General features: G+C 37.4%; 1 protein-coding gene across 3 annotated transcripts in view; it reads left to right on the forward strand.

Moving 5' to 3' along the window:
* Positions 1-2,404: 2,404 nt before the first annotated feature.
* The window catches only part of LOC106067317 (uncharacterized), a 44,330-nt gene continuing 28,682 nt past the window's right edge, over positions 2,405-18,052 (forward strand). Inside the window, exon 1 of one of the 3 annotated variants that reach the window (XM_013226486.2) lies at positions 2,405-2,544. Coding sequence is in view for 1 of the 3 variants with exons in the window: in XM_056037870.1 (XP_055893845.1) it covers positions 13,106-13,153 (48 nt within the window). In the remaining 2 variants the exon portion in view is untranslated. Of the gene's footprint in view, positions 2,545-3,582; positions 4,567-12,779; positions 13,154-18,052 lie in introns of those variants that run through there. The other 2 variants (XM_013226487.2, XM_056037870.1) reach the window with 2 other exon arrangements.

Consider the following 18,052-nt stretch of genomic DNA (forward strand, 5'->3'; position numbering starts at 1 on the left):
TTTTTTTTACAAAAAAAAAAATAAAATAAATAAAACACTGAAACGAACAATGGTTGTGTCAATGAAGTCATGTGTGTGACAATATCGTCTAATGGTCACAAAACAGACCGGACGGGAATCAAGGGAGACAATATCAACCTTGTTATTTATTTAAATGAAACGTTTTCTGGATGGGAGCGGGCATGGAAAGTTACACAAGTAGTGGATATTTTCATATATGAATGGATTGCGCTAATAGCTAGTTATTTGGTGTATCCGGTGAAAAGAATATCGGAATCGTAGATTAGCTAGAAAGTAGACAATTTTTTTTACACATTTTAGCTTTGTCAAACATCATATATTATCTGTACCAAAAATTCATTACAAAGCCTCTATTCAACTAGTAACTTCGTGGAAACTTCCTGAAACCTTCACGGTGGAACATGGACACGGATCTCGAAAAAGAATCTAACGACTTTCCAAGAAATTGGACAGTTGCTGTATATTGTTGGCAAAAGATTACTAGCTCCTTGGCCACAATGAGTAAACTCTAGTTTGACCGTTACAAATTTTCAAAGTAAAAAAAAAAAAGAAACAAATTTAAATTAGGCTAGAGAAACAAAAATGTTCCATTGTTTTTTAATGTAGCGTCATTAGTTAGTAAGAGAACAAAAATAACTCTGTAAGGATTAGGATTTATTAAAAGAAATTTTTATAAATCAAATAAGAACATAAAACTAAAATGTTACTTAACCTTGGTTAGGCCAATAATAGAATATGCATCCTCCGTTTGGGACCCCTCAACTCAAGAAAACATTAAGAAACTGGAACAGACACAAAATAGAGCAGTGAGATTCATAACAAACGAATATTCACATTTGACTAGAGTAACACCTTTAGTAAAATCACTAAATTTAGAAAGCCTTCTGGACAGAAGGCTCAAAAGTAAAGTAGCAATCATACATAAAACACTGAACCATAATCTTCAAATACAAAAACAAAATTTAATAAAATACTCTGAAAGACACAAAGATAAAGGCACATTCCTCGTCCCATATGCTAGGACAAATTTGTACAAATACTCCTTCTTCCCTAGTGCTATTAGAGCATGGAATGGGTTGCCTGAGCTAGCCAGGAAAACCAGTGACTTGGCAGAATTTAAGTCATTGGTTAATATGCATGACTAAATGCATGACGCGTAGGACGTAATCATCTTCTTTTTTGAAGTAACGTCTGTATCATATAAGAAGATAAGATATTGGAGGTATTGTCTTTTTAAAAAAAAAGTATTTTAAATGTTTTTCTTGTTTTTAAATTTGAGTTGGCAACATGAAATGTTTAGAATACTCCTGAACGTTGTTTAGACTCGAATGTTTATCGTGAGAGAATCCTTCAACACAAAGTAATTTATGAAACACTAGTTGAATCTAGTTCTATACATATTTTAATTATTTTTTACTAGAAATACAGACTCGTTTTATAACAAAAAGAAATTGCTTAAACTCTAGTGGATCGAACACTGTAACTTTCTTACACAGTATAATGAATTAGATATAGTAGTTGATCGAGATTGGGGGGGGGGGAGTAGAGAAGAGGGCGTGATATCATTCATTGAAAATCGAATGGTTATGTTTGTGGCCGAAAGGTAAGGAAATTGGCTTCCGAACAGAAGGGTGTTGCATACGAAATCATGGAAACCCCTGAAACCACCCAACTCTAATGGGTAGCTGACATATGCTGGGGAACCATTGACGGTTGATCGTTGTGCTGGTCACTCTCGATAACGGTCGGTCGGTCATAGAAACATGATCGCAAGGTCTGAAAGGGTTGTTTATCTTTATGGGAATAGAAGCTGAGCCTGACAGCCCGGTTCTAATTATTATTAGAGCAGCAAGGGAAACTCAAAGAAAATCATCCAATCAGTTTAGCACCGAAACTGGTAAACTCCACAATCTCGGTTTGAGAGAGCCGAGCGCTTCTTCTACTCCACCAATCAACGGGATAGATAAGCCTCTAATGCGCCTACGCTCCTTAATTTAGTACAAATGTCTCATAATATGTTCACCAGATCCATTAGATCTAAATTGGGTCAAATCTTAAATGGTTTTGCCATGGTTTATTAATAGAACAAGTTCTCAGTTTTATAAGCACAGAATTGTATGGTTTCGAATATCTACTTTTTATTACTGAGAATAGATGCAAGAAATAACAAAATAGAATTTAAAAAAAAAACCAAGCTTAACTGTTTATTTCTAGCAGTAATAACGTTTTTATTTAGGTCTACCAACCACTGCTTTATTAAACCATATTAAACTTAGTAGACTGACATTTTCCGAGCAGAAAAATTTACCGGGAGTTAAATTCTAGACAGCACTATTCTTTTGCACCGCCAGCCCATGCGCAATGCAAAAACCTTGACACACATAAGAGGAGCCACGAATGATGGCGGGCCGAAAGACAGCGCTGACCGCACGTCGCGGCATCCAGGTCAGCGAGACGCGGGGTTAGCAATACGTTCACGTTTTCAACTCGGAATTTTTTTTTGTACTAATCTAGCTCACTCAGGTAATAACACTTTGATATTTCTTTGAATACTATTGCTCATTTTACTAACAAGCGAATCAGAAGTCACAAGTCTTATTCATTAATAACTTAAAAGTAGTCAACTATTCGTAGTCTAGACTCTCCTTTCTGTTACACATGTTAGCTAGTCTAGTTTAACCCCTGAACCGAAGCGCGTCTGTTAAGTGTGTTACTTCGATAAATGTATGACGAGAAGTGAATGACGTAGTCATAGGGCATAGCCTTATTTAGCCTATTTATTCCCCGAACTTTTGAAGCGCTTAGGCTTAAGTAAAAATGGGTCTGACTGATCTAGAACATAGAATCTATTATCTAGATCTAGCTAGTCACTACTATGTCTAGATCTAGTAGAGTCTAGAATCTAGATCTAGAATTTATTAGAATAGATCTGAGTACTGATCTAGACTCTAGAGTAGACTAGTTGTAATCTAGAATATCTAGATCTCTAGACTAGATTGACTAGACTTAGACGTCACTAGTCTAGACTCTAGAATCTAGATGTCTAAAAATAGTCTAGATCTAGATCTAGATTTAGATATAAATCTAGTACCCTATAACTATTCTATATATAGAATATAGATCTAGATCTAGATTCTATATATTGTATTATTGTATAGACAGTATAGATTACTAGACTAGAGTAGATCTAGATGTAGATCTATATAATCTAGATCTAGATATCTAATTCTAATCTATTAATAAACTATTATCTAGACTCTAGTCTTAATTATAATAAAGTATAATTATAGATCTAGATCTAGAGTCTAGTATATAATACAACACTCTATTTTATTGTCTAGATCTATAGTCTATAGACTATAGAACTCTAGACTACAGATCTTTATACTGAATTATAGATTAGATCTAAGTCTATATTTATGTCTAGATTTAGTTTAGATATAGATCTAGACTAGATTATTAAACTAGAATTTAGAATCTAGATTAGATTTAGACTTAGACTAGATCAATATTCAAGATCTAGATAGTAGATCTAGATAAGTTCTAGATGTAGAGCTTGATATGTAGATCTAGAATATGCAGTATTTGTAAAAAAAAAGTTTAAACACACATTAATTCTAGTGTGTTATGTGTGAACACATTATCATTATGTAGGCCTACTAGCACTGAATCGTTTCACCCCATTGACCTGACTTGGTCCTTGACCGGGACAGTTTTTTTTCCCCTCGGAGTAGTCTACTATACAAGTTACAGCTGAACGGGGCAAGATATGCTTGACATGGATAAGAAATCAAGGCGTGTGTAGTCATAGTGTTTCGTATACTTCGATGTGAATGTAGATCTACTGTAATAAACCTTTCTGCACTCATATTTGGGTTCGCGGTAATTGCTACTGGACCTAGATTTAGATGTACTTAAAACTCAGTACTACAAGATGTACTACTTCTAGCGGTGGAGTAGCCCATTTATTAACTGGCTGACGCCTGTCTAGAAATGTGTGCCCAGAAAACACCTGCTCCTGTGAAGCTCTGCTTGGCCTTGTCTGGATAGGAACATTTCACGCTGCTGTGTAGGAGTTCACTGTCGAGTTTTTAACCAGTGCTTTAGACTTGGACTAGATCTAGATGTACTTGTCTAGTCTGTTTCAATCTTCTCTGGTTTACACACATTTACTAATCCTCTAATGCTGTGCCGTTTATTAGTTTAAAGAGTAATACATTTAGAAATTCTTCGTTGCTTTTTGTTACTTTTGGAAATCTAATGAGATTTAGATTATAGATCGATGAACGGTGTAAAAAATTCAGGTTGAGAATTGGATTAATCTTCTAGTTACGACATAACTCTAGTCATTGGTGACATGAACTGACAGGATTATTATCCAATTATAATCTAGTAATTATTGTCATAGAATGATACATTTACAAATTAATATTATTCAATAACCAAGTTATTCATAAATTCAAGGAGTGGTTTAAAATTTACACATTTTCTTGGAATTGATTATCTGCAACAATAGAATAAACAATACAATTTTTGATTTACAAGGTAAGCTCTCTTTGCAATCCACCTGTTCATTCATTCATTTTCATTGTTCTCCTGAAATACTTATAAATAATAGATATTCCTTATCCCAATCCTAGCCAGTTGATTTAATGATATGCTAACTTGACAAGCTTTGTATAGTCAAATAATTTTAGCATTGAATTATTGCTTCTTAGAGATTGTTATGTTGAGTCAGTCATCATTATTTGTTTTTAATCTTCTTAACACCGGCAACTTAATATGAAAATGTCCATAATAGAATATATATTTGATAACTAACATGCTTTCACAAACCTCCAACAGTGAGTGTGTGGTATGCCAAAGAATAATGTAAAGTAGTCATAATAAATCTGTATGCCAAAACTAAATTATTTCAGAAGGTTTTAAGTCTGGTATATTTCACAGAGGCTGGTTATGTCAGGGGTTGGTAATGGAGAACACTGTACAATGTTAAACTAGTCAGGATCCCCGACTTTCCCCCCCCCCCCTCCCGTTTGCTTTGATTATTTGGCCTATGGATCTGTTAGTTGTGGGAATAAAACATGTTCCCCAATTAGCTGTCATGATTGATGCAGTAATAACTAAGTTTGTAACCTTTTAGCAATTCATGAGGTTTGATTTGTGAAGTTTTGATCATTACATTATAAGTTTGGCCTATAATTAATTAGTGGTGGGAATAAACTATACTCTTAAATTAGCTGGAATACTGAATGCAGTTATAACTGAAGTCAAAGTTAAACATTAAAAGAAAGTTCATGAGATTTAGATTGTAAAATTTGGTGAATTAAAAGTTTGGCCTATAGTTCAACTAGTGGTGGGGATAAAATACCTCCTAAATTAGCAGGAACACTGAATACAGTAATACCTGAAGTAAAGTTTAACAGTGAGACCTTCTAGCAATTCATGAGTCCAGGCCTTGTAGCTGTTACTGAACATTTTATACTTGGAAGCTAAACAAAAAAAATCAACATAGACAGAATTAGGTTAGGCTAAAGTTAGATTAAGTTAAAAAAATAATAATTTTGAAATTCTTTAATAAATATGATACATGTTTTCCTTGAGGTTTGAACAGACTGAATTTCCATTTGTTTGACAAAAAAAAATCTTGATACAATACTTTTGTATTCTAAGTAAGCTAGAGCACAAAATAGGATTTTTTAAATTTTTTTTTACTATTACTGGTTCAGAATGTCTGCTACAAACAATTAATATCAATTTTTTTTATTCCACTAGAAATATAATTACTTCTTTTATTTATATTTTTAGATAGTAGATTTATTCTTAAAAGTTTTTTTTAATTGTAACATTATTGTTGTTTAGTTTCAAATCTATAAGGTATTTAAACTGCTAGCATAATTTTTTTTTGTCTAAATTCAAATGATTTCAATATTGCAATTTCTAGCCAGTTTGTTTAAAACATTTTATAATGAAGAGGTGTGTCTTTAATTTCATACAATTAGATTGGGTCATAATGGCAGGTCATGACACAGTTGAGCTGGTCTTCCTGTGTTTTTTGACAGATACTTTTGGTGAAGAAATATGTTCTTTCTATGGTATATTTTCAAGTAGAGTTACATAGGTTATGTTCAACATATTAACAATTGAACATTTTTAAGTTATTATTGTAATGAGTATCCAGATAACAACCTTTACAAATAAAAAGCCATTTTAGTTTCCCAGCAGTGTCACCTTGAACATTGCCAAACTCAGTGGCTAGTTAATTTCATTTTCATTTCATGTTATTCATTTCAATGCATAGCAGGTTAGTGTTGTTTCTATTCCCTGATATTCAATCAGGATTGAATTCAAGTTCATTTCACTGTCTTCCTCAAAATGTCTATGTTTGTGTATAAATCAAAATGCGTACCTGACGTCTATGTTTTTTTCCTTGTTCTTATTTCTTTCTTGTTCTCATATCCTTCTTGTATACGTGTAGAAGGTTATAATAAATGACATTCTTATAAATTATATTTAAAAACAATGAGTTAACTAATATGAATAAGATGAAGACATATTTATTATTCCATATGCTAGGATTAATTCGTACAAGAGCTCCTTCTTCCCTAGTGCCATTAGAGCGTGCAATGGGTTGTCAGCCAGAAAAACCAATGACTAGGCAGAGTTTTAAGTCACTGGTTAGCATGCATGACTAGATTGACACAGAAACTATGTAGGACGTATAAAGTCGCCACCATCAAATCTCATCAGTCAAGCTTCGTGTATCTTTTTAAACAATGGTGGTCAAAGCGACCGAAAGAGATCGATACTTTTCCCTACATTTCTATCGATACCATGATGAAAATGTAATTTGGGGTAAATGATAATTAATAAATGTCTTAGAATTTGAATTTTCTTGCCAAAGGAAGGAAGGGGGTTGTTAAGTTTTGGTTACGGGAAAGGGGTAAAAAAAAGATATTTTTGGCGTTGCGTAATATCCGAAAGTTACCTATGTAATGGTATTGGAATATTATGCAGCATGTTGGTATTATTTCTATCACGTGACCACATCCTAGCTTGATGCTCTCTGGGAGAGAAAAAAATTGGAAGAGCCTCGCTGTGATTAGGGGAATTAGGAACCAACATGCAGCTGTGTTATGCTAGGGTGGGGCGTTTAATTAGGTGGGGGAACTGTGAACATGACTGGTGCTTTCTCTCAAATCTCAGCTTTCACAAAGCGTGGACAGTGTCCATATAAAACATGTATTTTGGTTCAATGAGTCATTCCTATATTCTTTTAGATACAAAGTTAAAATAAACACAGAGATGCTCTTTAAAAAAATGGTCTAAAAATCTCAGACGCTGATTCCTGGCGTACATTTCCAAAATCCTGACGTCATCTCCCACTGTGACTTAGGATAAAATTGTGAAACGAGCCCGACCTAACGAGTGCGTCATATAGCCTTGTAGTTATTCTTTTTTTTTTTAAATCAGACAATGTTCTGTTGATATAGCTGAATGACATCCTGGTTCAAAGCAGTGTACTTGGAATTAGCTGGTTGTACAGGGCGTGTGCGCGGGCTGGGGGGGGGGTACAAGCTAGGCAACTCACCTTATTATTCATTTTGGAGCCCCCTTCCCTCCTCCTCCTCACAAATACGTACTAGCTTTACCTAGATCTCAAGTTTGTTTACTATTGATTCGTTCCTGTTTTAAAGTTGTTTCTTTTTTTTTTTTTTTCAAACACATCTTAAGTGTAAATGTTGGTATCCTATGCAAGTTCAGTCGTGCTCTGTGAAATTCCTTTATTTTATTTTATTTGTTTTTCGTTTCCATTCTAATGTTTGTATCCCGTTACAAGATAAATATTGAATTATTGAAAAGACAAACCTCCATTTCCAACCTGCACCAAGCTTCAATGTTTCTTCTCACGTGTTTATCCGATACACAACGACGTGTTAGCGAGCTAAATGTTCAATGTTTGCCTTTTCAAAGCATGCCAATAGTTAATGCTGTACAATGATTGACAGTGTCATTTATCTTTTTACTTTCCTAGAAAGTCAGAAGAAAGCCCTGAATCTATTTTTGCAACTGGTTTCCCCGTAGACAGGGATCAGCACACATTCACTGTTCATTTTATATCTTCATTTAGTATGTAGACCGTACTTTGCAATGATTGCAATGATTTACTCTACGTGTTGCTTTTCGTCCTTAATGTTACGCCTTCTTGAAAACATTCAGACGTGACTAATCGAAGAGGCCACCAAAGAATAACTCTCCAAGCATAGTACTGTCTGCATTGCACGTGGTGCTGGGATGCAAGAGAAGCGGATCTCCAGCCACCCCATCCGCCTCGCTCTTCCTGGACGGGTCCGTATTCCGATTGGAGACTTTTTAAACCGTAGTTGTGATACACGGTGGAATACCAAGAGTATTTAGATGTACCCGACCTCTGTGGGTAGCTCTAGGAGCCTAGTCCTTTGATTCAGTGAGCTTCAAGTTGACAGCTGTGTTTTGGTCGAAGTCTGTTTATTTACTGTTTCTTTCGGGTTTAAGTTACCTAAACACAAAACTATACAATTTCCTATACATGTTGACTAAATGTTTCAAAATAGACCCGAACAGATTTGTTTCCCTGTTCACTCTAATTGCTTTATTCTACATCCACCTTCTATCCCTTTCATCTCTGGACAGTAAAGATTTAGATTTTTAGTGAACTAAAGCCAAACGTATTTTGACATTCACGGGAAATCTTTTGTTGGCCTTACGTTGCTATCTAGTCTTTTGTGGAAGAAAAAGTTTTTTATCGGGCCGTTTTTAACATTTCATTTATTCTATATTTTATGGGTTTTTTTTTTTTTGTTTTTTTTTTACTGTGTACTTGGCTAGCGAAATGGCCCATGTAGTTTATCCCTCTAACAGATTTGAGTATCTTTGCAATGTTTGCACGCGATGTGAAAGTCTTTCTGGTTGCTGTTATCTCCTCAGTCTAGACGTGACATGAACAAGTCACAATGTCATCATGTGATTCACTTCTTGTCGTGTCTCTGCGTATTTCTCTTGAAGGTCTTGTTGTAATCAAAGCAGTGTTCCCTTCTTGTTGCCTGGCTTTCTGCTTGCTACATTGACCACATTTGTTTGACCGAAACACACACAGCTGAAAACGTATAGGGCGGAATGGGGAGAGCCCCCACGAGTTAGCCCCCCCCCCCCCCCATTTTCATTAGGAAGTAATATTGATAAGACTTTGGTTGCTGTGTAGGAATCGTTGGAGAAATCTTTAAACCCGAACTTTTTATTTCCAGAAACCATTTTAACACGTTTTCATTAGTCAATTGTGACTTTTGCTTAAACATATTTTATCATACACGTTTGATATACGCTGGTTGAATAAAACAGCTTTTAAAGGGTAAGAAATTTTCTTTCTGGGGGAAAAAAACCTTTGATTATTATTATGATGATTTCATTTTATTACTATTTAATGCCTTAATTCTATTCTGTTCTTTCCTCCACTCCGTTTAAAAAGACAACGACTTATTTAAATGTTGTAAATCTTTGCAGTATGTAGACTGTGCCTCTCTTTCCATGTCTTTTATCTCATTCAGTTTTTCGTTCCGTCTGTCACTCCTATCCCCCATGAATGGCGACACTTGAATAGGGTCAGAATGACGCTAGCGACTGCGCGCTGGCAGAAGATGAAACGTGACCCCCCTCCTCCCCACTGGCTTTATTCGCCATTTAAAAAAAAAAGAGGAATCTGGTCGGCTGGACCAGGAAAGTCATTTAATATCGAACAGAACTGTATTCGTACTGTTTTATGGTATTTCTTTACAAGTGTGGTCGCTCTGGTGTTTGTGTTTGTATGTCAGTATCATTACCTTACGCCATTGGATATTATTAGATTATATGCAGACTAAGCTGTAGAATAGAGTAAAAAATACTCCCGTTTCGTGTGTCCACTAGTCTTCCCATCGATCAACAGCTATTAGATACACACTCTCTGTTTCTTTATTGCATTGTCTTGTGGGCGGACTCGTTTTGTAATTATCGGACACCCGTCAAGAGTTGAACCATGCCCCCGCATTCTTGTTTTGGCAACTGGTGGAACAGTTCTCAGACTAATTAGAGATCTATATATTTACATGGTTAGTGTGATTATCATATACTTAGAGTGCTAGTTCTTGGACACCGTAGGCATGTTCGTGGCCTCTATGTACGGGCCTTGTGGTTACTTTGACAAAGCTTTAGTATTATCTTTTCTATGTTGATTACATCTGTCATATGTAAGCCTTGTTCTTGTTTAGGACGAGGCATTTGCTCGCTTGATCGCATCTGCTATTTAATTCAAATTACTTGTGTACAGCTCAGCTTTCTTGCTCATACCTCTTCGGTCCAATCTCTTATTCTTGTTTGGTATATTTGCTGATAGACAACTTAACCGCTGTAGGCGTATTATATCTTAAAACTTAAAAATAAAAAACGCGAATTACTTCTTTTGTGGACAATATTAAATATTTCTTTTATTAAAATATAGACAAAATCATCTTGTGATGAAATGCAATAAATATAGTAGACTATTATAATATAAAATGGTATTTTAACACATTCTAACTCACTACAATAATACATCTTTTCAGTCTCACGTTCTTAATCGTCTGTTCTAAGACCGCTGACGACAATGCCACATATCTTGCATCATTCACAACCAATAGCTAAGCTCTTCCCACCGTCACTATAGAAACACGCACACACACACTCCATAACAAGAAAAGAAAAAAGAAAAAGGGGGGGGGTCGTCCTTCTTTTGGGCGTTAAGCAATCACAACTCAGCTAGAGCCGGTATTCAAAGTCGAGCGCCCTTCACAGATAACCAAGCGGAATTAGCCATCCAGCCATATAAACCTCGTCATTACTCACTAGAAGATGTGCTTCAATATTGAGTGGAAGTGTTGTTGGATGTGATAGAGAGATGCCATACTATTGGCCTCGTATTTACTTCAGACCTGCTTATTGCTATCTTGGACTTGTTAATGTGGGTTGCCCCAATCTGGACCTTGCTCTTGCCTAAAACGTGGTATTTTTCTATTCCACTTAGACTTTTTTGTTTGTTCAGCGTTTACCTGCCTGGGCATATTGTTTTCAGTTCTCCATTGAAATAGTTAGCTAATGTCTTGCACCTTCCACGCAGTCCTTGAAGTGCGCTAGGTGTACATATGTCTGCGTGTGTATGTGATAGAGTGGCGTTCAGTTAGCAGGCGGACCTCCAGATGCAGTTTGAAGGGGCATGCGTTGTCTTCTTTTCTCGTTTTTTTTTAACGAGTGCATTCAATATTCCTACAAGTGGTTGGGAGGTTGTTGGGGATGGGGGGATCACTAAGAACACAGTCGACTTTTGTTTTCCATCCATTGCTGGTCGATCAATGCTGCAGAGGAGGGGGGGGGTGGAATGTCTATATTATGATGGTGCTGGCTTACACTGCCTCGCCCCCCCCCCCTCTCCCTCCACACAGACAAGTAGAGCCTTAGAATGAGTGTACCGATGAAACCTTTCGTTAACGATCGAGGTCGCCTATATCAAACTGCAAAGCTTATTTCTAAGTGAACCTTCGGTCTGCGCTGGAAAGTAGATCTGTTCAGAAGTGAACGGTGGTTTGATCAAACTGAACGACGCCATCAGTCTATTGAGAAGTTTGCCAGTTTGGTATTTAGACTGTCAGCAACACTTGGGTAGTCTTGGCCTTCTTAGTTCACGCTCTGTTAACAGTACAGCTTGGCACTAACCTTCGCATGACACAGAGAACGCGGTGTCAGTATTACATTTGAACATAGCAACATGTTTGGGCCACAAGAATTATTGCTAACGAAATCTTTGAAAGCGGTATCTTTTTAAAGTGACGGCCAAGAATTTTCTTACAAATGTTCTGTTGATGTTTAACACGGCGTTCCCGCTTTCCCGATGGTCCATTTAAATACAAGCTTTTACATGAACATCAACAGTTAATGTCTTAACTATTTCCAAGAAGTTGCCTTCTGGTCAACTTTTCTATGAAGACATCGGAACTTTGTCGACTTTCCTTTGCTGAGCTTAAGTCGGCTTAGAGTCAAAGTATCACCTCAATCAGAAACAAGTGACAAAAACGTATCAATAAAAAGGCTTTCTTTTAATACAATATTTTGCACTCTGGGTGGGTCAGCAATAAAAGTTTTTCCTTATTTGTAGCATTGAGATCATTTGTATACTATTCTCTCGTCCCGTTAGGGGCTTTGTATCTTACAGACTCAGTCCATTATGAAAAAACAATCACTTAGATGTTAATTGTCATTCTTTTGGAGTATACATTTAGCCATACTTGTTTGATTCGAATGGCCGCTAAAGTAAAAACGTCTCTGAGCCTGTCTGAGGATACATACACAGCGCTTTATAAAAGTCGCGATACTGTAGAGAACTCCAGAATTATAATAATAAAAAAAAAACACTACTACTTTAGTCAACGTTCTAATAAATGGTTTTAAAACCTGACTTTGTTCAGCGTTCTATTCAATGCTTTTAACGCTCTTTCTGCTGACATAAGTTGGCGCTTTATTTCAAAGTACACTCAGCGCCACTTCACAACTGGACACAAGACTGTTCCATTTGTTAGCACACTGGCCATTGATCGTAACACGCCGGTGTCAGTTTCCGCACACTGTACTGACCAGTCCCTGGGTTTGCCTGTCTGTGTGTGGCAGTGCGGAACTTTTCATACACTCGTTCTGGGGGGGGGGGTGTCTAATGTATGAATGGGGAGAGGAGTGGGGGTGTTCTGTCTGTGTATGAGTGAATGAGGGGATCAGGAAGGGGTGTACGATAGCCAACAACGGTTATCAGATTAAGCTTCTGGCTCTCTCCACCTGCTGCTGTGGTATGTTCGTTTACACAACTTTTTGAAGAGAATGTTGGGGTGGGGGGTACATTAGGATCGTGGTGGCGTACACTCAGTAAGTTGTTACATGCGCCATGGATAGGTTCTGTTTGATCTATTTCGCCTTTGCCACAAAGCTCTCAAGACTTTTGGGGGCACTTTAAATTGTTCGCGTTTTTTGTCTCCTTTAGAGGCTTGAGTCTATGACTACAGCGAGAGCCAACAAAGTTAGTACTTCAAAGATATCTAAGGTTAGTATTACAATATAATGGCTAGTCTAAAGCGTATTGAATGGGTCATAGATATATGATTTGACCCGAAGCTTTAGTTATAGTCTCGATGACTGTTTATGTGACTGTTAGACCTAGTGTCTGCATACTAATTGTACAGCGCCCTATGCTTTAGATCCATGTATGAGAGGTGCTCGTGTAGTTCCTATACTGCGATGGTATGCGTTTAAAATCTTACTTGTCGTCATCCCATGCATGTATATCTTTAATTTAGAACGAAATTCTACAACTTTTCTGGGCTTCTTCATTGTGGATGAGTAGAAGCACGCTTCTCACACGTCAGTCTCTACTTTAATACTAACAGACCATGTTTGTGTAGGTCAGTCTAACCATAAGCAGTTTCAAGATTAGGTAACTAAATATAGATATATATTTTACAGTGATATTTGATACTTATTCCAAGAACGGGTCTGTTATAACATTGCTATCACTTGCGTTTTGAAATAGTGGTCACTGTAAATGCCATCATATGCCGGACTAGTCCTGACATTGGGAAAGTGTCATTGTGCTGGTCATGGTGGTTTCTTCATACGTGTAGCCCATTAGAACCGTAACAAAGGTGCGCCAAAGAACGCTTTAAAGACCAGCTAAGGTGCCAAGTTGCTTTAACTGATATAAAAGAGAGCACCTAGCTGAAGGCGGCTTCGGAACGAGACAGTTGGAGATCACTTAAAAAGTCCGCGGGATACACATTTGAGGCCAAAAGATAATCCACTGCTGACGACAGATGTAGACGGCGAAAAGAAAATCTAAATCAACAACCGGCGGGAAATGGTTATGTCTTTGCTGGATGTGACAAAATTTGTAGGTCGCAGCTGGGGCTCCGTAGCCACGGAAAATACTGCATTCCTCATTAATCTTCGGGCTCGAAGACAAGCCTTATTGCTAGAATAATAAATGATGACTATGCGTCTCTTGACATTGGGGCCTGACCGAATTCAGTAGGGGCCTCGTATTTTAGTTTCTGTTATTATACAGTCGTACAAAAAGAGGCTAATTTCCTTCCTTTTCCCCAATTTACTCAGGTAGTTTTGTTAGTGCTAAGCGCTGCTTTAATTGTATTGCATATAGTATTCTTTCATTCCAACAAGGGAATGCATTACAGCTATATTGTCATTATATATTGGCCTGGGAGCGTTAAACTCTACTCCTATTAACATTGCCGTAAAATGAAACTCATTGGCGCGTGTACAACTGTTTAACAATGCCATACAATGGAATCCATTTCTATAGGGTATAACATTTATGAACATGGGGACTTCTATTCAGTGATCTCGGAGACGGAAAGTATTTCTAAGTGCTTGATTAACGCTTTCTGTTGGATTTATTTTCTTTCGGTGTCAAATCTACCAAACTGAGAAATGAATGAGAAATCTAGTAGATTGTCTCCTATGTGGGAACAGGCCCACTACAACCATGAATCAAATTTGGACAGCCAGGAATCAAATTTGGAAGAAAGCAATATTGATTGGAAGGAGCTGCTGAATCAGGCCTAAGTTATCCATGAAGTGGACCCTTCATCTGAGTCTGAAATGAACTGTTGGCAACAGGACGGATAGGCTTACTACGGACTCTATACTAGGTGATCTTCTTTTTATCCAACGCGATTAAATGCTTTTTTTTTTTTTTTTTAAATACCCATTCCTCTATCAGAAAAATCCAATTGTTGACTGGTCTGAGTCTTAACCCCGGTACATGGGAAACAATTCTTACAAGCTCTTCGGGCATGAACAGCACATAATTTTCTGCCTCCATTTTGGACACTGCAGAATGAGACCTCATATGTTCCGGAAAATCTGAACCAGCGACACAAGTCCCGCTTCTTGAATGTAGGCGCCTGAGAATGGCCATGAACATACCGTCATTTACCCCAAGAAAGTCGCACTGATAGATAAACTCTAGCATGACCTACTCCGTGGCTGACGAAATACAGAAATAAAATAATAATGGCGGCCTCGCAAAGACACCCCTGCGCGCAGTTCATCCCATTTAATTAATGAGTAGTCCTTGTAGACAGTTATAAGAAGACTCCCTCCTTCACCCTTCCCCTGAACAAAAAAAAAAGCGGATCTGGTTAAATTTGAAGAGAAAATAATTAAATTTACTCTAGAAGGCTTCTCAAACTATCAGATGCACCAAATGCTTTTTTCCAGTACTACAAGTCTTTAGGAACGCTTGAGAAGATTGTAAATGTATTCCATCTCCTGGCCAGACATATCCCCAGACTGTCTTGGAGGGGAGGAAGATGCATAGCATGATCAAACCCTAGACTATTGTGTCCAGAATGGTAATTGCAAATCCCATGACCAGTCAGCCTCACGGTTTACAAATGCTCGCCACTTTGGTTTGTGTCATTACACTGAATCTGAATTGGATCAGTGCTCTTTTTTTTCCGCGAATGGGTCGCTTGAAAAAGTAAAGAATTCATCTCACATAAACTTAAGGCAGATGAACTAGTGCTAAGTTTGTTACGTTTCTGGCGCAATTCAAGCAAGGGCGTTGTGTGGTCAGATCAACGTTCAGGCGGTGTTTAACATAATCTTTTCCGTTGTTCTGTGACCTACCCAGATCAGGCTTTGCACCCAAGAATTTATCTCTACAAGCTGTGTCACAACGTAACCACGTGTCTTTCTTTGTAGTTTCGTTTCTACCCTGGAGTTCAATCCCTGGACTGAAATGTCAATTGTAAAAGTAAACCATGAATGAAGCCATTCGCTCGATGGCGGTGAGGTAGACTATAGACGAATCCTGAGGTGAAATCGTTATTACCAGTCGGCTGTTTGTTGACAGACACTAAGCGGCATGTCAACGCACTGGCTAAGGCATTGTGATCGTAGCGGACCCGACGTCTCGGTCAAGGCATACTTCTTTAGCACCACTTTTGTGGGTTGACCTCCACTGATGTCTCATGTCCCCCCCCCCTCCCCAACCCATGTCATGTAGTAAGTAAATCTGATTATACCTCGACAGTCATACATTTCGCCTGGTTTAAAATGTTGTTTTTATCCTATTTAACAAAACATATCTTATGGTATCTCTATCTAAATCGCTGTTTGACTTCTTATAATGTATGTAGCTATAAATGTCTCTGCCTGGAGCTACATGTCATCAAATAGAGGTACTATGTTCTTCGTTGACGTTTGTCTTCTCGGACACAAGTCTTTTTTTTAGATCTAGTGTGTCCACGTTAGTTCTCCCACTTCCCACCCATTCTCGGGCACAGTCTTTTTTAGATCTCGTGTGTCCACGTTAGTTCTCCCACTTCCCATTCTCGGACACAGTCTTTTTTAGATCTAGTGTGTCCACGTTAGTTCTCCCACTTCCCATTCTCGGACAGTCTTTTTTAGATCTAGTGTGTCCACGTTAGTTCTCACACTTCCCATTCTCGGACACAGTCTTTTTTAGATCTAGTGTGTCCACGTTAGTTCTCCCACTTCCCATTCTTGGACACAGTCTTTTTTAGATCTAGTGTGTCCACGTTAGTTCTCCCACTTCCCATTCTTGGGCACAGTCTTTTTTAGATCTAGTGTGTCCACGTTAGTTCTCCCACTTCCCATTCTCGGACAGTCTTTTTTAGATCTAGTGTGTCCACGTTGGTTCTCCCACTTCCCATTCTCGGGCACAGTCTTTTTTAGATCTAGTGTGTCCACGTTGGTTCTCCCACTTTCCATTCTCGGACACAGTCTTTTTTAGATCTAGTGTGTCCACGTTAGTTCTCCCACTTCACATTCTCAGAGCACGTTAAAACTTTGCACACATATTCTTTGTCCCTAACTCAATGTGAATCAAACAAAAAGTTAAACAATTATGTCATTAATTAGGGGAAATCAATCTTTAAATATTGATGGCTGTAAATGTACAGCTCGTTCTCATATATACACTTTTTTTTTAAATTATTTTTTGTATTTAATTTTTTCTTTTTAATGGAGGACCCAGAAAAGGGGGAGGTATATACGTACGCCTTTAAAACTATATTGTCAAGACATAGGTTCATAGTTAATAACTAAGCTAATGTACATGTATATTAATATCGGCATCAAAATTTGATCTGAAGAGGCATTTTTTGTTTTGGTAGAAGTTGAAAATAAGCCATTGAAACTTGTCTAGTACTAGCATAATTAGAAATGAAAGGGAATATTTGCAATTATATTCCTTTTTTTTAGTGCTGTAATTGGTCGATAGTACTCCCGGACACATCATTGTGATTGTTTGCTACAATAAGTTCTGATCCAGATCAAAGTAAATTGCAGCTAAACTTGATATCTGTGAAAACAAATGGGACATGTCTCTCTCTATTCGACGGTGTCTTTTGTCTGATGGAAAATATCGTGGATCATTGTTATTATATGAAGACAAAGAATTTTTCCCCCTGGCGGCTTTGAATTCAACCAACAATAAGCGCATCATCATCTGTCCCGTAACAGATGGAAGGTTTCGACTTGGACTAACACTGTCTTTAAAGACTCCCATATTTCCGTTGGACTGTATCGGATGGACACCTGAACAACGTGTGCTGTTGGGAGGCTCGGGTTAATCCCGAGTGTTTAAAAAGGTACACACACACACATATACATACGTACATACATACGTACGTACAGACGTATATATATAAATATATGAATTTAAACCAAAGTTTATTTAAAATTTACCGCTATTGAATTTAGACTAATAAAAGTACAGCGACAATGCGTCTCCAAGATTATTATTATTGAGTAGTACTGCGTTTGTATCGGTTGATCAAGAGCAACTACAAGACAGACAAGAAGACTTCAATGATGTAATTCTAATTTTGAACGTCATGACGTAATCAGTGTTATTCCAGTTCTCCGATAATATTTGGAAGCTTTTTTTTTTTGTTAC

This window comes from Biomphalaria glabrata, chromosome 8 (genome assembly GCF_947242115.1).
Source record: "Biomphalaria glabrata chromosome 8, xgBioGlab47.1, whole genome shotgun sequence".
In the NCBI taxonomy this organism is placed as follows: Eukaryota; Metazoa; Mollusca; class Gastropoda; family Planorbidae; genus Biomphalaria; species Biomphalaria glabrata.